General features: G+C 46.6%; 2 protein-coding genes across 2 annotated transcripts; one reads left to right on the top strand and one right to left on the bottom strand.

The window, feature by feature from the left end:
• Positions 1-1,391: 1,391 nt before the first annotated feature.
• Positions 1,392-7,053, top strand: CYS1 (cystin 1). Its single transcript, XM_083495784.1, has 3 exons — positions 1,392-2,048; positions 4,458-4,510; positions 6,451-7,053. Exons 1-3 carry the CDS (start codon positions 1,707-1,709, stop codon positions 6,545-6,547), a joined length of 492 nt encoding a protein of 163 aa, XP_083351910.1. The 5' UTR covers positions 1,392-1,706; the 3' UTR covers positions 6,548-7,053.
• A 1,161-nt stretch (positions 7,054-8,214) lies between these two features.
• Positions 8,215-20,360, bottom strand: KLF11 (KLF transcription factor 11). The gene is made up of 4 exons (XM_083495630.1): positions 19,906-20,360; positions 16,430-16,690; positions 13,989-14,982; positions 8,215-12,122 (listed from the first exon to the last, which is right to left on the bottom strand). Exons 1-4 carry the CDS (start codon positions 19,948-19,950, stop codon positions 11,827-11,829), a joined length of 1,596 nt encoding a protein of 531 aa, XP_083351756.1. The 5' UTR covers positions 19,951-20,360; the 3' UTR covers positions 8,215-11,826.
• Between the last annotated feature and the right edge of the window lie 716 nt (positions 20,361-21,076).

Genomic DNA, 21,076 nt, shown 5'->3' with positions numbered 1-21,076 from the left:
ATAATAATAATAATAATAATAATAATAATAATAATAATAATAATAATATATTTATACTCCGTCCATCTGGCTGAGTTTCCCCAGCCACTCTGGGCAGCTTCCAATTGAGTGTTAAAAACAATACAGCAAATATTAAAAACTTCCCTAAAAGGCGCTGCAGCAGTACAGGAGAACTTGTTCTACCTGCCAAGGATGAAGTAAATGCAGCAAGACTTCCAGAGCACAGCAACTCCTCTTTCTATGTACAGTGGTACCTCGGGTTAAGAACTTAATTCATTCTGGAGGTCCGTTCTTAACCTGAAACTGTTCTTAACCTGAGGTACCACTTTAGCTAATGGGGCCTCCCGCTGCCGCCGCGCCGCTGCTGCACAATTTCTGTTCTCATCCTGAAGCAAAGTTCTTAACCTGAGGTACTATTTCTGGGTTAGCAGAGTCTGTAACCTGAAGCTTAGGATCGGAGTTTTCCTTCTCCTAGATGGGCTACCTTCCCGGGTTGGCAAGACCCATCGGCCCCTCACTTCCCTCTACAGCACATGCAGAAACCGCTTTCTTGACCATTGGATCCACTATTGCTCCCGTCCACTCAATCCATCAGAGCTCATCTTCGCATGCAAGGGAAGTCCCTAACCCACTGAGGCTTTGAGACCCATTGGCGACCCTCACTCGGTTTAGCCGTCAGAGTTCAAGGATGTTATCAACCAAGAAAAAAACTTCAGGGAGGTGCAATGAAGTGTTGCTGAGGAATGTGGCCCGGGGAGAGAGGGTGTGGCAGGGGAGGGGATTTTGTTGTCCCAAGGGCCACACAGAGAGGTCTGAAGGGCCAGATGCGGCCCCGGCCCCTTGTAGGTCCCCCACCTTGGCTTAGAGCTTCAGTCTTATCGAGATGGGAGCGGTCATTGCAGTGGCCCAAATGGAACAGCACGTCTAACCAAATAATTCTGCAATTCACCCTAGTAGATATGATTAACAGATAGGTTGGCAGTATTTTCAAGATGTTAAACAGCTGAGTTGCTATGTTGCTTTTAAAAGGAAATGTATTTTTGAGAACTTGGGAATACAAGAAAGAGAGAGAGAAGGAGAGGCTGAGCTGCAGTTTGGACCCTTTGAATACTTTCCACAGTGTTTGCTCCAGATCCCAGGAATCTGTTTATTTTGAAGCGGTTTTCAAGTCACCAAGAATCCACCGCATATATGATTTGTGAGGGCTGCCTTTCCGTATATCTATATCATGAAGACTCTACGCATATAAGCACATGCGTCGAAAAATACTCATTTAAGAATATTTGCCCAGAGACTATTTTTGAAACCAACCTCATTCTGAGGAAGGAGGTTACACCCATTTGGTTTCTTTCAAGGCCAAATTCTTGGAATTAAAAAAAAGGGGGGGAGGGAGGAAGGGAAGGGAGGGCTGAAAATAATTCCAAGTTCGCTTTTCTCCCTTTAAACCGGAGCTGGAAATCCAGCTCCTTTGCTTGCTACCGTTTTCGTCCTTAAGTTAGAAACAAAAACGCTTAACTTTGTGATCAAGGGAAAGATATATATATATTTCCAAGGACGAGGCGAGGAGCCAGGATCCCACCCGCCCTCTCTCTGCCTCCGCCCGCCAAGCCCCAGCAACAGTTGAGCTCTGGAACCCGAACGATGGGTCTGCCGGAGGAGCAGCGCTAGGCAGGGGCGGCCGCGAGCCACACAGCCGGGCGTCGGCGATGGGCACGGGCAGCAGCAGGCCGGGGAAAGGGCGCAGCTCGGTGAAGCCCTGGCGTGGCCCCGGCAGGGGCAGCGGGAGCATCAGCGCCCCCGCCAGGCAGGGCCGAGCAGAGGAGGAGCAGGGCGCGGAGCCCAGGTGCTACAGCCAAACGCCGGCGCGCGCCACCACCTCGCCGTCGGCGGGCGAGTCCGACTCGGACTCGGAGCTTCTGGACCGGGTGCTGGAGGAGTGCAACGACGAAGGGCTCGGGCAGCCGACGGGGCGGCGACGCCGACGCCCCCTCCTCCTCGAGGCCGCCGGGGATGGCTGCTCCCGCCCGCCAGAGGGCAGCGGCGAGGAGGTAAGGCGGTGCTGCAGGTCGGTGGGGAGACGAGACGGCGCGTCCAGGGTTTCCATTCACGCGTTTTTGGAAAAGCGAGCTGAGCATCTAGTAGACGGGCGGGCAACATTTCTCCGATGCAAATAGGGACGTCCTATTCCACAATAGTAATGATGATCGTTTTATGATGACGCGGTTGCCCCAAGCCACTCTGGGCGGCTTCCCAAGGTTTTTTTCCCTTGGCTGGTGGGGGGGGGGGAGGTCGTATGGCTCCATATCCTCCAACATTTCTGCCGTGGAAATAGGGACGTCCTAAAGAAAAGCCGGACATCCCAAGAAAAAGCCGGACATCAAATCAGGAACCGGGTTGGCTTCTGTAAATCTGGGGTTGTCCTTGGAAAATAGGGACTTTTGGAAGGTCTGGGAGAGGGAGCAAGATCCTGGAAGAAAGCGCGCGCCTTATTGGCATGTGCACTGTCTTAAGGGCGCTTCCAGGCAGCTGTGTTTTGGGGGGTGGGAGTCTGTCCCGCAGGCGCAAAGCCGAGACGCGCAATTCCGGTTGGTTTGGGCCGCTTGCGCAGCGCGCTTTCGGAAGCGGCCTGGCGTGCTGGAAAGCGGGATAACAAATGATTCGACGCCGCCTGGAATCATAGAATTGTGAGGGAGCCCGATGGTTATCTATTCCAAACCCCTGCAAGCACAAGAGCCAACTCCTGGCTGCCGAGGGGTCTTCGAGCCCCCCCCCAAAAAAATATTTGTGGGGGCCGGACACCTTCAAATTTGATGGGCATTGCCATTCAAATAGTGTATGTGCACTGCGTCATGTGATTGATTATGCGGGGCGGGGCCTTCCTCCCCCCTTCAATATTTTATTCAAGTTGGCACCCTGCTGCAAAGCAGTAATCTCAACTGAAGCACCTAATCTCTGCTTTGGAACCTCCCTGGAAGGCGAGTGCACTACCTTCCAAGGGAGCCCAACAGCTCTGTCACAAAGCTATTCACCATCATAATACAGTGGTACCTTGGGTTAAGTACTTAATTCGTTCCGGAGGTCCATACTTAACCTGAAACTGTTCTTAACCAGAAGCACCACTTTAGCTAATGGGGCCTCCTGCTGCCACCGTGCCGCCAGAGCACGATTTCTGTTCTTATCCTGAAGCAAAGTTCTTAACCTGAAGCACTATTTCTGGCTTAGTGGAGTGTGTAACCTGAAGCGTATGTAACCCGAGGTACCACTGTACCTTCCCCTCAAACAAACAAGGACACATGCTGAAGAAACACCCACATTGTTGAACTTTCCTGCAAACTTTGGGTTGAATGTTCAGTAAGCAGGCCGCCTGGCTCTGGAGGTAATCTAGGAATTGTTATCAGAAAGGCGTTTTGCATGGCTTGAACTCAGAGGATTGGCATATTTGTGGTCCACAGGGGCCCTGTGTTCGAAAATATGACAGAGCTAAATGCGTAAGAATGAGCTAGTTAGTAAGAACCATCTCACCCCACATGAACTGACCCAGAGCCTGTGATGGTCACCTGAGGTCCTTCTCCATGTGCCCCTTCCATGGGACGTCTGGAGGGTGGCAACAGTGTACTCATGTTTATCATGTCATTTTTTAATGAAATAGTGCATTTTGACCAGCTTTGATCCAAATTGAGAAAGAAGAACCTAGCTGTTTTGTGTTGGTACTGTGCACAAAGCCTCAGCGCTCCTTTAAATTCTAGTTTTATGAAAAATATTCTGTTTGCTGTAGTGTTAAGTGAAACAATGCCATCTTGTGGCTTACCTTCTTAAGCATTCCTGGCTGTGCCCTGATTTGGTGTGTGACAAACACAGCCATTCTGTGGTTTCATATGAAAACTTTTTAAAAGTACGGTGCCACAGGGATCTCTCCTGCACAAGACCTGCTGAAATGAATAGAAATTATGCAACAGCATCAGTGTACTTAATAGGCTCTGCGCTATGACTGGCAATTTTTGGGGTGGTGGTGGGACTGTCGCGGATGTAATGTTGGGTCTCTTCACTATGTTTAAGAGTGCATAGTGGCGGAAAAAAGGAGGACAGGTATTACAGGAAAATAATGACACACTGTTGAGATTGTGTTGTAATTGAAACTCCTTTTAGGTTTGGGTAATGTTACAGGGATCTTTCCCTGGCAGGGCTCTAAAATAGAATCCTGCAGCAGGATATCTGCTAAGTCAACAGACACAAGAGAGGGGTCTGGATGCTGCAGATGCACACTTAATTCATTATTCCTGAATACAAAACAGGTGCAACACAGTTCCTCAGCTCTCACTTAATCGCGGTTAAGAGATCAGAGATAAACCACAGAAAATTACCACTCCCATCTTCCCTGTGCACAAAGGAGCACAAACTTCAGCGGATTTAACTTTTCATTGTGTGTCATCCATGATGTCCTGTTGATTTGTTCCCAGGTCTTTTCAGCAAGATCCACTCCAGGCCTAGAGAGCAACAACTTTGCCAACCAGTAAGTCGCCTGAATTCAAATGACAATCTTTTCAGCCGTGGGCATTGTTTTGTTTTTACAGAATACTTCTATCCCACCTCAGAGCCCCAGGAAGCTATCAGAGCAGCTTACAAAAGATTCTGTCAATAATAATAAAAAAGGCATTCAAATCTGGCACCCGGAACAGAAATGGCCCTCTGGTGGCAGCAGGATTACTCAGGTGGCATTTCGGTGTGCTCATCCTTCGTCTTTCCTGGTTCTGCCCACTGAGGTCCTCTGGAGCAAGGGAGTGGGTCTGAGGAGCTGGAATTCGCTCCATCCCATGATGAAGGCAAGCCTTTCCTTGTTGGCAGTTGCCAGGCAACAGCTCCCACTGAGGACCTCTGGGGCAAGGGAGTCCTGCTGTGAGGAATTGGTTTTCAGCCCATGATGGAGGCGAGAGCATCATTATTCTCCTTTGCAGAAAAGGGCCCCGTTTCCACCTATATAGTTTAAGGTTACCAGACGTCCCCGTTTCCTGGGGACAGTCCCAGGATTTACAAACCAGTCCCCTGATAAAATCCTTTCATTCCTACTGAAGTTGAAAAGTGTCCCTGGATTCATTGAAAAAAATCTGGTAACCTTAATATAGTTCATCTTTTGCTTATCAGTCTGGGAACCAACACACACCCACACCCTCCGTATTATAGGCACATAGGAAAGGTTGAGCTTTTTAATGGCCACGAAGCCTGATTGGAATGCTGTTATTTTTATCCTTGTGCAAGTGTGGGGAAGTCCACTCACCCTGAGGCAAACTGGAGGAGACCAAACGTCATCAGAATTTGGTTGCCTTAATTTAGATGTTGAGTGAGTTCCCCTAAGTAGGGACAGCTGTTTTCTCAAGAAGCGTGTTGGGAAATTTGAAAATAATTATTCATAGCACCCAATGTCTTTGCCTTAAAAAAAAAAAAAATCACTGCTGTGTGATGCAGCCTTCCATTTGCTTCTAGAACAGGACGGAGAAAGGTCTAAAATTGTCTGTCAAGCATTCTCACTACAGTTCTGCACCTCTTGCTAAAGAAGGAAAGCACCTGTCTTTTATTTATAGGCTTAAAGGTAAAGGGACCCCTGACCATTAGGTCCAGTCACGGACGACTCTGGGGTTGCGGCGCTCATCTCGCTTTATTGGCCAAGGGAGCTGGCGTACAGCTTCCAGGTCATATGGCCAGCATGACTAAGCCGCTTCTGGCGAACGAGAGCAACGCACGGAAACGCCGTTTACCTTCCTGCCGGAGCGGTACCTATTTATCTACTTGCACTTCGTGCTTTCGAACTGCTATGTTGGCAGGAGCAGGGACCGAGCAACGGGAACTCACCCCATCGCAGGGATTCGAACCGTCAGCCCTAAGCTCTGGTTTAACACACAGCGCCACCCATGTCCCTTTATAGGCGCATATATATATATATATATATATATATATATATATATATATATATGCTTACTGACATTAAATCAAAGAGGTTCCTTTACTACAATTTTGATATTTCTTATTCCAGAACAATTCTTTCCCTTCACTTGTTAGTGCTACTGTCCTTAAAATTTGCATGACTTCTCCCTCAGTTAAATTAAATATGCCCAGATCCCAGAGGATATATTTCCACCTCTTCCACAAATACAGACACATTTCCCTTTCAAAAAGATCCTCCTTTTGTTCCGAGCTCAATTTTATTTAGCATTTCAAGGTGGGGTGTAAATATTCTTGATAAATATTTATTTTTAAAAGCATTGTGTAGATAGGAGACAAAAAACTATTCAAAGTAAAAAAAAATGGGGTCTGTGCAGAAATAACATTTTGCTATTGGGGTGCAAAAAAAATGGGCCTCTCCTTCATTTAGTTTTGCATATTGGCTATAGTTTGTTGTTGTTTTTTTGTTTATTATTATTATTATTATTATTATTATTATTATTATTATTTCTGCAGGCTGCCACTCAAGAAGCTTGAGAGGCAGGCCAAGATATCCTATGATTACTCCGAAGAGGAGCTGATGGCAACGATTGAGCAGGAATACTGTCGCTGAAGGCTGTTGTGGGCTGTGCCAACAGTGACCTGTGAACAAGCTCACTATGGGGCAAAATAGTTGAAGCTGCAGCGGTGTTTCTCAGAAAGGTGTTTTCTCTGGGATGGGGTAGGGAGGGGTGGGGAAAGCAAGAGCAGAGAAGAGGGCATGCCACCATCCAAGAAGGCTGGTAGAATCCTCGCAGGCTGGAGAAGCTTCTGCAGAGTTCTCTCTGCCATTATGTCAGGATGTGGCCTTATAGGGACTCTCGTTGTGCTCATTTGGGAAAATACATCTCCAAAGCTGGCGCACCTACAGGCGGAATGTCAAGTTTTCCTGATATCTTAAAATTATGACTTATGAAGGCACCATCACCTTCGTCCTCAGAGTCTTGGGAGACATGCAGCAAGGGACTTGAATCCTTGTTTTCGACTGTCTGCACTTTTGCCTTTCCTGTGGGCCAGCTTTGATCCTGTCAGACCCCAAGCACTAACCTGTACATTATTAAAGCATATATTCCCAGCAAATTGTACCAGCGTCTTGTAGTTATAAGATTCTCCGTGGTCACTGGAATGAATCGGAAGGAAATTTATCAGCCATGCGTCCAAGCTAAATGCTAACTCTTAACAATATTAAAACAGGCACTACTTCCTCTCCTTTTCTGTGGACAGTTTAAATGACACCATAAGATGCTCTCTGCTTCAAATTTCTCCTGCCTCTGCCTTTTGCTGGTGCTAATTCTTCTTGTTCAAATTAAAAGAAAATGCTATTTGAGGTTCAACAGCAGAGGTACTGGAGAAAATCTTACAGGATTAGGCAAGCTTAAAACACAAATGCTAATGAAACGTTGGCATAAAGCTTAAGCACTATGTGTATTCATAATGTAATCCAGTGCTCATACAGCAAATGCCAGAGGCTAGATTTTAACTTTGGGTGGTACCTGTACTTCCTGTTCTTTTATCTTTTTTTTTTTACAAATATGTACACATCATGCAGCTTCGATATTTTTCTACAAGTGTTTGTTGTTTATGTGTCATTCATGGGGACAGCTTAGGACTGCGAAACAATTCAAGAATTGGCCAGCACTATACAGGAAATTACTTGGAATAGATACAGATGTACCTAAAGCCAAGGTCCATCGCGCTATGGAAACCTTCTGGGATGCACATGCCATTCTTCTGTCAGTCTGTTTTTTGAAACAGGAAATTCCCTGCAAAAATCAGCTGAGGCTGATGGAACCACGTATGCTGCTTTGAAAACATGCCCACTCAAGTCAAGTGGTTGGCGGATTTCCCCAGGAAACTTTTCCTTTAGAATGAAAGCCACTTGTTCCAGATGGCAGCCAGCTTCCCTTGCCAAAACATAGACCCTTTCATCATCTTAATGGTCCCATTCATCTCTCAAAGGGCCCCCCTTCCAGACACCCTTTCTATTGTGCATTTGTGATGATTTGTGCACAAGGTGCTATCAGCTGGTCATGCCCAATCCTTGTTTTCAATTGGTTGCATCAGGGTTGACTGTAATATTCTGCAGATGTTGTGCATGCGAAGCACTTTTGAGTGTTTCAAAGTGTGGTGTAAATGCAAAGCATTCGTATCAGCCAAGAAAAACGTTGCTTTCTCCTCTTTCCGTATTGTTTTGAGGTAAAAGGAGAGCTGTCAGAGGGGAGGGAAAACGGCAAAACCATCTATGCAAATATTCACTTTACTAGAAGAGGGATTACAATGCAGCCCTTGAAGGAATACAAACAATATTTGCATATACACACAAATACAGGAATCCCACAATAAAATGAACAGAAAGACAAAACAAGGTTTATAAAATATTAGGCACAATATTTTACTACACCAAACATAAATTCCCATAATCTTAAATCAGGTGATAATCAGCATGGGAGAGGGGGGAGAGAATTAGGAAACTTTTTGAAAAGCCTCGCAATTGCACAAGGGAAATATTTTGACTTCTGGCAACATTTGATAAACTTCAATGGAATTAAACCAGAGAAAAATGGACTATTGCGTCTGCATATTGTCAGAAAGGGGCAGAGACAGTGATTCCAGACGAATCAAGTTGTTGCATTTTGGTTTTATATACACTGCATTTCTGCCATGTAGCTTGTCTTCTCACCAGCTCTTTTTTTTTAACACTGAACGTGTAGAATATTCATTTTTTTTTAATTAGGTGACCATAAAGTGAAGGGGGAAAAACCTATTTATACTCATCTTGCACCTTCTAACATGTTTCAGAGGAGCCACAGATCTGCTGGCTTGTGAAATAAAGTTTATTATTTATAGTAAATCAAACACACAAATACAGTAAGGTGCAGTATGGGTAACATTCTGTGCGTGCTGAACTAGTGACCCATCAAATGCAGTCCACTCACCTAGGAGAACTTCCTGCAAACTTCCTATCTTTTCCATCTACTTAATCACCTGCCAAGCCATAATGTACTGTTGGAAACTGCAATAGGCTTGGTAGCTCACACAATGTGACAGCATTGGTTTAACATCAATTTCAAAGTCTGCCTGCTTCCAATATACTTGAATTGGGAATATAGGTCAGATTGGTTTAAATTGATGATAATCTTTCAATGCATAATTCCCATATCCATGACCATGGCTACTTTTTTTAAAAAAAGAGAGATAATTGGGTGCTTCTGTTATGGTCAACTTCATGAACGTTAGTTGTCAATAATGGACAGGGAGGTAGATAAATGCTTAAAATGGGCAAACTGACTGCAGTGGCTCTGCAGGCTCTCAACATATGATGTGATGCTGGTAGAGTTGCCAACCAGCCTTTTTTCTTGGCAGATATCCTGCCCCTAGCATGCGAATGAAGTGCTAGGGTGAGTTTCACTTTCTCGATTTCTGCAGATCAGGCTGCTGCCGGAGGTACAAAAGCAGATACTGGCAAACCTATTCAACAGTACTGCCCAAGTCAGCCATGCAGATGTTGTTGGACTGCAACTCTGATAATCTCTGGCCACTGGTCATGCTGGTTGGGGCTGATGGGAGCTGGAGTCTAACATCAGGAGGGCCACACATACCATATCCCTGCCCTAGGCATTGTGTTGAAACTGAGGGTACATTGGTACAGGTGTTTTAGAACTGCATTTCTCAAGCCACTTACTCCAGATGTGTTTCCAAGTAAACTCCCACCATCTGTGGAAATATTCTCCAATGGCTCCAACACAAATTGGCAAATGCACTGCAATCTTGGCTGAATAATAAAGAGATGAGGTTGAGATTCCAACTGCGAGAGGTCTACCTAGTTTCAGATACCAATGAAGTGTCAGATATTACTTATTCCACACACACATATATACATACACATCTGATCATGCTTTCTCGTCATCATTAGAACAATTATCTCAGCTTGATTAAATATTATGTATACAGAATCGAGCAAATCATGTGAAATGGCAGGTCCACCCTTAATTTTAGTTCTCTTCCATCAGCCGTCCTTTCATTTCACTCATCCAATGTGCTGTGGAAAAGGAGACCACAACAGCAGTTAACATCTCCACAAAGCGCTTTTGCTCCAAAGCTAAGAATATTCAGGTCACTTTTGTGAGAAACGACTTATTGATCTGGAACAATCCATTGCCAGACAGCAATTTCCCATTATAAATCCAGCTCATTTTGAAAGTGGCAAGACAGGAGCCGATTTGAGTGCTGAACCCTTAATGTCCAATTGCTTCTGTTGCCTTGTTTATTCTCTTTACCATGAACTACTCAAGTGAGAATTATTTAAGGTGCTGTCTGTTGTGGTTGTGTCATTGATCAGATTTTCAAATGTTTGCTTGGATGATTATAAAGATGGTTATGCAGGCACTGCATTTTCAGCCTTTACTTCAAATCATAAATCCTCCCCCAACTTTATTTAGATCAAAACAATAGCTCAATGTGGTTTGGGGATTTCCCTTAAGGGGTCCTTATACTCATTACTATTAAGAGATCAAGGGCATAATCCAAAACTAGGCACTTATTTTCCCCACTGATGTCATAAGGGATATATTGATGGACATGCTTAACTTTCACTCTGAAGGGAATGTGATCCGAAAGTTCTTCCGTTCTGAAGACTGGATATACAGAAGTCCTTGCGGTTTGGCAGGACCGTCCCAACGGACAGACAAGCTGCCCCCAAGCCAAACGTTACCAGCACTCAAATTAAAAGGTCACTTCTCACGTTGCAATTAATAAATGTAGGGGGCAGTTTAGCAAGCCACTCCTTTGCCACAAAATACAAGGTCCACCAAACTTACCCAACTCAAGTCAGACCAGCAGACTGCAAGCAGGGAAGCAACAGGTGGGATTTTGTTCACACAAGCAAATTTGAATGCAGTGGTGAATATATGAAGCCCTGCCACTGTACAATCGTACACATACAGGAGCGTCAAGTAGCCGATGTACCACATCCACTAATCCATACGTGTTTACACACCAACAACTGACTAACAGAGGGTGCGCATTATGGAATGGTGTCTAGGGTTAAAACCTTTTGAGCGTGCAGTTGACCATGTGGAGTTACTGCACAGGTTAGAACTTCCCAGCAGGGACACACATGGTCAGTGCTGCACCTAAATTGGTCCTGAGCTAGTTATAGGCATCAACAATACCTAGGCCTCAATATTCAGACATTTGGGAAAAAACGACACTGCTTTAAAATGTGGCACAGCAGATAATCCTAAAGTGGATTCAGTTGCTAGACTGGAGTTCAGACACTCTGAAATTTCAAATTAGTTTGGATTCCATTTAGGGAAAAAATAAATTTCCAAGTGGTACCTCTGATGTTGCTTTTCACTCTTCTCACAGGGTGATTTTGCAAGATCAGACCACAGCTGAACTCGTAAGATGGCGGGGGGACGGGACTAGTTTAAAATGCCGGGGGAGGGAGGGAGGGGGAACCACCCTGTTTCACTTTTCATCAACCACTGTTAACTCAACAGAAAAGATATGTTTGCAAAGCCCATTGCCAACATTTCCGCCAAAAATATTCTCCCTCCTCCCCCCAAGTGCTGTTAAATGCCCTAAAAGCATTGGGGAAAACAAAAGGATAACAGAAATAAAACGTTAACATTTAAATAGGGCTTAATACGAAGGGATGGGGAGGAATAAGAGAGGGCAGAAGACTTTACAGGATTTTCCTCCTCCTCCTCCACAATATAAATGCAACCACTCTTGGATACTTTAAAAAAACAAAAAACAAACAAACAAACAAACAAAAAAAAACAGTCAAAGCTGGTTTTTTGGAAACCACCCAAGTTCCTCTTGAAATGTTCATCTTCCAAAGCAGGCCTGCTAGCCAGAAGACAGCATAGGCAGAAGCATGCTCAAAGGAGTCTCACTCTTAGGCTTCTCCATGGTTGCAATTCTGTTCAGTTTGCCAACTTCTGTCTGCCAGCTGGGCACTTTCTTTGTCGTCATGTGGCGGCGAGCGTGTTTCGTCAGGTGATCGCTGCGCATGAAGCGGCGGTCACAGACCGGACAGGCAAACTTCTTCTCCCCTGTGTGAGTTCTGCGGTGGCGAGAGAGTTCATCAGAGCGGGCGAACTTCTTGTCACAACCTTCCCAGCTGCAGGTGAAAGGTTTCTCTCCTGGAAAGAAGGAAGCATGGGCAGGTAGGTGGGGGAATCGAAGGGAGCCCAAGAACAAGACAGCTGGTTTTACCAAATAGGTCATACATTGGCACACAAACCATCTCTAGTTTAGACTGCCTTTTTTTTCTATAGCAGATTACATGAAGAAAGGAAACAAGGTAGACAAGAAGCAATTCATTCAACTGCAGGAATGGCTCTTGAATCTGAACTTACTAAGGAGTACTACAGAAGCCAGGGGGCTTCTCCTCTAAAGAATAAATAGAGCAAGAAGTTTTATTTTAAAAAAAGACCTCCTTTGTTCCCAACACACCCCAGGACATACTCTTTCGTCAAGGGATTAGTCTTTACAATTAAAACGCTAAAGGTCAGTATTTTTCGCCCCCAAGATAAAAGAATACGACACCCATGATGGCCTGTGTTATGAAACAACCCTTCTCTTTAAATTCATTTCTCTAAAGTTACACCAGGTCTTAAGTCTATTTACTGCACAGTGTTATCATTCTTACTTAGAAGTTAAGCCTGTAGACCTGATCAGACCTACTCACTGCAATTAGGGCTCTCTTCAGACTTTCTGTATCCTGAACCAAGAGGGCTCCAGACCACAAGGAAGACCCTACATGCCTACAGTTGTACACATGTAGTGGCTCTTTCCAGATCTTCTACTGAACATTCAGAGGGTGGGGGTTTTGTTTTTTTGGGGGGAGGGGGGGGAGTTCCCCAGTCTCCACCTATACATTCAGATGCAAGCGATTTAGAAGCTCTAAACCAGTGATGGGGGTGGGGAAAACCAGTGGCCTTCCATATGTTACTGGACTCCAACTCCCATCAGCCCCAAACAGCATGGTAAATATTCTGGCAAGATCATGGGAGTTGTAGTCCAGCAACATTGGAATAGCCACAGGTTCTCCATTCCTCTTTTGGTCTTCCTAAAAACAGTCCCTCTCCACTAAACAAGAAATGTTCTACTATCCAGTCTCCTATTTCCACACTCCTGAAATGTCCATATGTTGCTAGACAACCACTAAAGACATGTGAGTGGGACTTTCAACACTGTGTGGCGTAGCTCTCTTCAGTGTCCTCTTCAGGCCATACTCATTTTACTCCTCCCTTGAGGTTTCAGTCTCTTCCCATAATCAGCCGTCTGGAACCACTAAGCACATTTAAGCCCTCTCTGGGCTTTTAGTCTACCCTCACTGCCACCCCAATAGGGTTTCCTTTCTCTCTTTTTTGTACTCTGCAAACTTCAAAACCCACCAGGAGCCTGGTGCATTTTGCACTTGGCTATCAGCCACTTGTGACGATGCCAAGGCGCCAGGATGGTGCCCGACGTCTCCACCATCTGAAGTTCCTTGGATCTTGCCTGTTTTCACACAGTAGCGAAGGATCCTGTAGAATTCTATCTGTTATATTTTATCTGCACAATCAGAACGAATTTCAGGAATCAAAAGTTGTATTGAAAAATACGACTTTAGAGCTGCCTTGCCCCCAAATGGCAACTAGACATTCTGTTTTGGTGACTGTAACCCTGGTTTAAGGAGCCATTTGGTGCCTAGCTTATACATCTAACACTGCTCACAGCTGAATTATACCAGTTCAGAACACAGGTCGATCTGGCTCAGTTTCGTCTAGGCCGTATGGCTGTTCTGCTCAAAGCTTTCAGGCATGGGTCTCCCCCAGCCCTACCTGAAGAAACAAGGATTAAACCAGGGACTTTCTGAATACAAGGCCACTGAGCTACAGCTCTTCCCCTCTTGGGTTTGTGTGGTGTCCTATTGGCTACGTAAGCAACAACATCCCCACCTGAGTATCTGCAACAGAGGGATTAGAAGAGGCAGATCACATCCACAGCTCTTCTATACATACCGGTATGAGTACGCAGGTGGGCTTTGAGGTGAGAGCTTTTGAAGTACGTCTTCCTGCAGCCCGGGAAGTTGCAAACGTAATTTCTCCTCCGGGAAAAGTCAATTAGAGGTGTGCTGCTTTGGCCAGAGGCAATGAAAACCGGAGCAGGAGCCAGGGGCAACAACTTGGTATTCCCAACAGACATCACAGTTTGTTGGCAAGGAGGTGCCTGGGCAACAGCAGCCTGCGGAAGAACCAACATAACAGTCCCCTGAGGCATGGAAGGCCCCATCAGCACAGGCTGAGAAACTGGGGCTGTGTGGGGTAGGATGGGTTTGACCGTCGCTGCCATCTGAGCAGAGGGCTTTAGAAAGCCTGGGACCATACCTCTTTGTCCGTCCAAGGGGATCATTTGGCAGATCACTTGGGGATTGGAGAGCGGGGAGGCTAGCAGCGAGGGGGACTTCTGCTGCGGGTCACTTTCGCAAGCGTTCGGGAAAGGGGTCTGCTGCGAAGCAAGCCTCACAGGTTCACATCCTTTGCTGGTGGCTCTGGAACAACCTGAGCCATGCAAATACAGTTCACGTCCTGGCGAAGTGCCACAAGCTATGCTGTCCGCAATGTCGCAGTCTTGCAAGGCTGAAGGATGTCTCTCGTCTTGTGCCTCGTGCCCGTCTGCAGAAACACTGGCGCCCAGCGCAGCTTCCGCTTTTGTTTGCACAGGAGGAAGGTGGGAGTAACCGGCACTGTCCCCGGTGTGACGGATCACGCTGGTTGCCCTTGCTCTGCAACGCTGAGGAGCAACTTGCTCCGCTCTCGCTGGGGTCTGGCTGGACTCCCTCCCCAAATTCAGGGCAGCTGGTTTGGGTGCAGGAAGAGCACAACCCGGAGGAGTGATCAGACAGGCAGACATGTTCGTCTTGATTGTCCTCGGTTTTGAGTAAGTGGCTTGGGACGAAAGCGGTGCTGTTGTGGAAGGCTCAACAAAATCTGGACTATAGGGTGGTGTCATACACTATATTTAAAGGGGGGGGGAGAGAAGCAGAGATAGTATACATATACCAAAATACTACTTTAGGTGTGATCATTCCTAGCTTTCATATTTATAACATTTAAGTGTAAGTCAGACACAATAATAATAATAATAATAACTACTTTCCCCCCACAAAAGTTTTAGACAACCATAATGATATTCAAAGACCCTGGTTTGGTTTTTCCCCAGAGAGATAATTAAGGATTAGTTTAGCTAGAAGGGGCTCATCTTAGTCTTTAGTGCTGTCTGCCTGGCTCTGCAAGGCATGGGGTGAAATCCACTCCAGCACTTTGATGAGTGGGGTCATCTAGTGCTGCTGACTTGCATGTAGTAAATAACCAAGTGTCTACGCAGAAGAAAGCTGCAATGAGTTCAGTGGGCCTTACTCCCAGGTAAGGGGGGGGGGCTATGGTGTTTTATCTAGCCAGCCAGGGCTTCTCTGGATGACAAGATCCTTTTGCACCAGGTCAGTGAGGACCACTTGCTTTTTATAATTCTCCCATATATACAAAACTCCCTGTGCGCTTTTTGGACTGCATCTGTAGGTTTCCTCCTCTGTGTCAAATAAGTGTTGTTTATTTTTTAATAATACATGGAAGATGGATCTCCCTCGGGAGGTTCTGGACACTCCTTCCCTGGAGGTTTCTAAGCAGCGGTTGGATAGCCATCTGTCATGGATGCTTTAGCTGAGTTTCCTACGCTGCAGTGGGTTGTACTAGAAAGATGACCCCTGGGTCATTCCAGATCTATTATTCTGTTTCTCGGCTTCAACGACATTTCATTATGTTCCTATCATTTTGTGTAATTGCATTTTGGATAAATTATGAAAATTATAAAACATGTTCTATTTGAAAACAACATGTTTAAATAGCTATCTTTCTACCAGTAGGACAGGGGGAGGCGGGGGAATAGCCAGGATTTTTGTTAGGAAGGCAGGCTTTTGTTGGCAGAGCAGAACCTCAGATTTGTATTGACTGTTACTTACAGGGGGGGGGCAAGTGACCCCCCCCCCCGGCTACATGCATGGGAGGGGCACAGGAAGGAAACAAGATTGGAAGGGGGCCATGGTCTGAAAAAGGTTAGCAATCATATTCTGTTGGGAGCTGCCCAGAGTGGCTGGGGATACCCAGTGTGGTGTGTGTATATAAAATCATCATCATCATCTGGAGGATCCCAGGATAGGGAAGACTGCATTATTCCAAAATAACATCAAACACATCATTAACTAAACTGAAGCAACTGTACTTGTGAGTGGAAATGTATGCTGTTCTCTTAGAGCTTATTGCATAATAAATGCCTTCAAGCCAAACCAAGAAATTACTGCTAACAGATTAAATGGGGGACATATTCATGTCTTTCCTCTCAAAAATATTCATATCGATTCCATGCAAATTCATTTTGTTCCAGGGTTTGTTTGTTTTTTCCTTACCAGTGTGGACAAAAAGTTATAATCCTTAGGCAACTCAGACGTGGGTTCAGTGTGCATTGAGAAATCACCTGAATCTGAGACAGGTGTAAGAGGCCTTATCTTCAACAGGTCGCCTTTCTGTGATCTTTGACCCCAGGAGCTCATACAAACAAGTGCCTCTACTGCTTCTATGTCGTTCTGTTCCAAGGTGCTACAAGTAGACCTTTCACTGTCATGACGCTGCCGTTCACGTATGGATTCATAGATGTCCACAATGTCAACCTAGAGATAAGTGAGCCATTGTTTGTAAGTCACACGGAAAACAAGCATATGCCCTATTGTCTGCTTTTAAAAAGGCAGCATACATGCCAGAGCCCAATCCAGTTTCTAAGTATGCACACATGAGCAGAAGAAAGGCTATAGCTTAGTACTTAGTACAGTACATCCCCTGCATTCAGAGCTCCACGTTCTATCTATCACCTGCTAAAATAATAGCAGGTAGTAACGACTGGCAGCCAAGGGAGTGCTGCTGCCAGTCAGTGAAAGCAGTACTACGCTGGCCTGACCAATGAGCTGACTCAGCATGCATGCATATCAATTGCTGGGTAATTCACGGGTGAATTCAGTTGCTTTCCCGCACTGCACTCCTTTGAATGTGATGTGTATTCAAATACATATCCTGTTCACCTTCTGGAACAACTAAGTTGCACAATAATACCTTTTTTATGTGCAACTCAAATTGGATCAGGCCCCCAGAGATTAAAAAAGCAAAATCTGGCTGCCAACTTTGCTCTTCCACAGGAAAGTTATTCCTTTCTTCAGTTAGCACAGACTGCACCACCATGGCAACAACAGAGAGAGAGAGGGGTGGGTGTGGGTGGGTGTGCACACGCATGTGTGCGTGTGTTGGGAAAGGTCCAAGAAGATGTAACATCTGCAGCTTTGCTTCAACTTTCTAAAGTGACTTCCCAGAATGACACAGTATTTAATGTTAATATTCCAAAACTGCAGGGAAGATGAGACATAGCGGGGGATTGTTTTATCTCCAGTTTTGTTCAGTGATGGTTTCTTAGAAAGAATAATAAATATAGGCAACACAACAGGCCGCTGAAATAAATGCCCAGCATGGTTGACTCATGTATGGGTCAAAGCCACCATATTTTGTTGGTCATGAGCATCTCCCTATAGCAAATTAGTGCAATGCAAATACCTTTCACCAGTCTAGAACCCCACATGTGCATAGGATTCTACTCCCTATTCAGTTCACACTCAAAACTGGCAATTAGAAGCCCAGAATAAAAAGGAAAGTGGAATCAGGCAGCTGGACAGTAAACCATGTAGTGTCTACAGACAATTATTATGCTCCCTTAGATGCCGCAGAGCTGCCATGTGCATATATTTACTACTACTACTACTACTACTACTAATAATAATAATAATGATAATAAATGAACCCAACGGAAAGCACCTATTCACATGGTTAAGCCAATATGAAATGTGAAGCTAACCTAACAAATTGGTATCACAAGTTCACAGAAACTCAAATGAACTCAAAGAATCTGGGAATAAAAAGGAGTAAGATGGGCAATCTTGAAACCGATACATTTAATAATATGGAGGTAAAAGATTCCAGAATATGAGGAGAAATGCTTAAAAACCACCAGGAATTCTCCATTTGCTTGCAACTGATGAACATTATTTTCCTTGGGTGCTAAAATGATATCTGTGTCAAATCAATAAGATTTAAAAGAACTTGGGGGAGGGGGACAGCCTATTCAAAGGCTAGAGAATCCAAGATGAGAAACGTTTAAGAAGAAGAATTTTAGGTTCACTTGCAGTTCGTGACAATTATTAATCCACAATTGCTTGATAAGCTTCGGAAGGAAGGAGGAAATAAGTTCAACGCGCCTTGGTCTGCTTTCCAAGCAGGCACGCGCGGCTCCATAACTTAGCCTGGCGGCTTGTCCTTAAATCACCTCCTTTCACCCAGACACTGCAGAGGCAAGCTGGATGAGCTGGCACACAGCACAACAGAAGCGGGCTGCAAAAGCAGAGCCAGAGCCATCACAAAGACGGCAGGAAATACCCCACCAATTCACTGTACCAAGGAACACTACCAAACGGCAGGTCCAATTGCCCAACCGACCTCCCCGCCTTCCTCGCACTGTCTTTGCTTTAATAACAGTATTTTTAAAAAACTGGGGGGGGGGGAGGAAACGGCATGCAGATCAGCAAAATGACGATGTCCATGTGGATTGGGTGGGAGGCAGCGAAGCGCCACCTTCCAAAAGGGAAGGAATGGGGCGGAAGGCTTTCTTTCCCCCCTCATGGGATCCAGAGCAACCACCCACTCCAAATATAGCTCAGGGGTGGGGGGGGGAGGAGTGGGGCGACGTCATGCATCAAAATAGCCATGTGAGCAAGTGGGTGGTGGTCTCTGGCTGAGCCACTGCTGGGAAGCCCTGTGAGGCGGGGTAGCTCTGCCCACAAGGTCCAAAAGTAAAGGCTGCCTGCGGGGGTGGGGTGGGGGGCTAGGACTCTCTCTCTCTCTCTCTCTCTCTCTCTCTCTCTCTCTGCAATGACACAAGTTAACAAAGAAAGAAACCTTCCCCAAAGGTTGAGGCTCTCACCTCCCCTAAGCCGCGAGACCACTCCTCCCTGCATTTACTGTAATCTCTGTAATACTCATGCAACAACCGGGCAACTGCGGGATCACTGGGATTACTCATGCTGATGCACATTATTCGATGTGCGTCAGTGTAAGACATCACCACCACCACCCTAGATCCAGCAAAGCAGCAGTTTCGTGCAGGCTGGACTGACTGGCAAGTCTGCCTGCTCCATGGAAACTAAGCAGAACTTCCTTCCCAATAAACCTGGGGCAGGATCGGGGGTGGCGCAAGAAGCACAAACGTCCAGGGCATCCCACACGCTTATGCTTGCATAGCTCCCAGTCACCAGAAGCGAGGGAGGGAGGAAAGGAGCAGCATTAGCCTATTATGCACCATCATAAGCCTCACCAAGTCCCAGGTAAGTTAGCAAGGACCTGGCCCGGAGGAAAGGCTAGCGTTAATGGGCTTTGTTGGCACGACCCCTCACGGATTTGCAGAGAACCGCCCGGGGATCTACGGGCGAAAAGCGGTATATAAGTTCACTCCATAGAAATAAAATAAAAATAAGAAGAGAGGAAGGCTGCTTCCCCCCCCCCCAGCGCCACGCGCATCTCTCGCTCCCGTCACCTTGGCGTCTTGGCAACCCATAGATTGCGGTTAAATAAAGCAATAAATAAGAAAGGCTAGCAAGGATAGCTGCTCTCCTTCCTCCTCCCCGCACGCAGGGAATCAGTGCCTCCCCCTCGCATGCACCTCAAGTCGTTTGCACCTTTTGGAAAGCGAGGAGGATCAGAAGCGGGGAGTAAAATCGAGGCAGGCTGGGTCTTTTTGCCCTGCATCCGCGCCCCCACCCGCGCGTCGCCCCGTGCAGCAAGTGGTACTCACCGCGGGGGCATCACCCATCGCCTCGACGCAGGGCGAGGTATGCATGGTGGAAGCTCCCGCAGGCAGCAGCGATGTGACAAAGCCAGCAAGAGCTGCAGCCAGAACCGCCTCCTCCTCCTCCGCCTGCTTGCTTGCTTGCCTGCCTCCCACCTACCTCCTCCCGCCCTCCCTCCTCCGAGGGAGGCGAGCAGCCAAAACACAGAGGGAAACACACCAAAACACTCCATACAGCAAAAGCAGCTGGGAGGCGGGCGAAGGGAGGAGGAGAGAACGAAAGGGGAAGAGGGAGGAGGGAGAGGCTACTCGCCAATCGCAGCACGAGCTTCCTCCGGGCTGGCCAATGGGCTCCGCCGGGCGGCGTGATTGCCTCGTGCAGCTATGCTGATAGCAGGAAAGGCCCCTCGTGGGCACGTTCCGCGGCGGCGAGCCGAGTAGCCGAACCACCTTCTGGAAACTAGGGGAAAGGTCGGCGCGAGGAGAAGGAGGGAGGGAGGGAGGAGCCTGGCTGGGCCAGAGGAAGGGCGGGGCCGGCTGGCTGTCAGTAAGCGGGGAGGCGGCAAGCCAGCCAGGGAATGCCCGGACGTGAGAGCGGGAAGGGGCGGGGGCGGGGACGGGGACGAGAGCGAGGGGGCGTGTTGCGAGGCAGGGCGCGCGCGCGGCAAAGAGACCGGGCTGAGAGCGTCGACGACGTCGCCGCCCCCACCCCAGCAACAGCGCCGCGCGCTTCTGGCAGCCCCGCCCGCGGCTCGAGATCGTGCAGCCGAGCGTGACGCGGTGTCCTTTCTCGCCACACACGCTATTATTGCCAGATGTTGCGTTTCGGCCACGCAGAGTGGCCGTTAAAGGGCGTGGCTCCTCTGCGGAACCATCCTGCCCTGAGGAAAAGCCTCGTTACACCTTCTTTTCGAATAGTCCCCGTCTTTTCCGTTTTTATTAGTTAATCTTTTTTTTAAAAAAAGAAAATAACCCCCACAAAAAAAAAACAAATACACAAAGCTTTTATTTATTCGACAAAACTTATATAGTATATATATATACTGCTTGCGTACATAAAAATAAAACATTAGAATAAAAGACCAATTTGAAACATTTCTCCCCGCCCCCCCTTACTTCAAGTTATAATTAAAATTGAAGCTAAAAGAAAATGAGATGCCGACTTCTGTATGTCTGG

Source organism: Podarcis liolepis, assembly GCF_965112155.1.
Source record: "Podarcis liolepis genome assembly, chromosome: 3".
Taxonomy (NCBI): Eukaryota; Metazoa; Chordata; class Lepidosauria; order Squamata; family Lacertidae; genus Podarcis; species Podarcis liolepis.
This window is presented reverse-complemented; position numbering and strand designations above follow the sequence as displayed.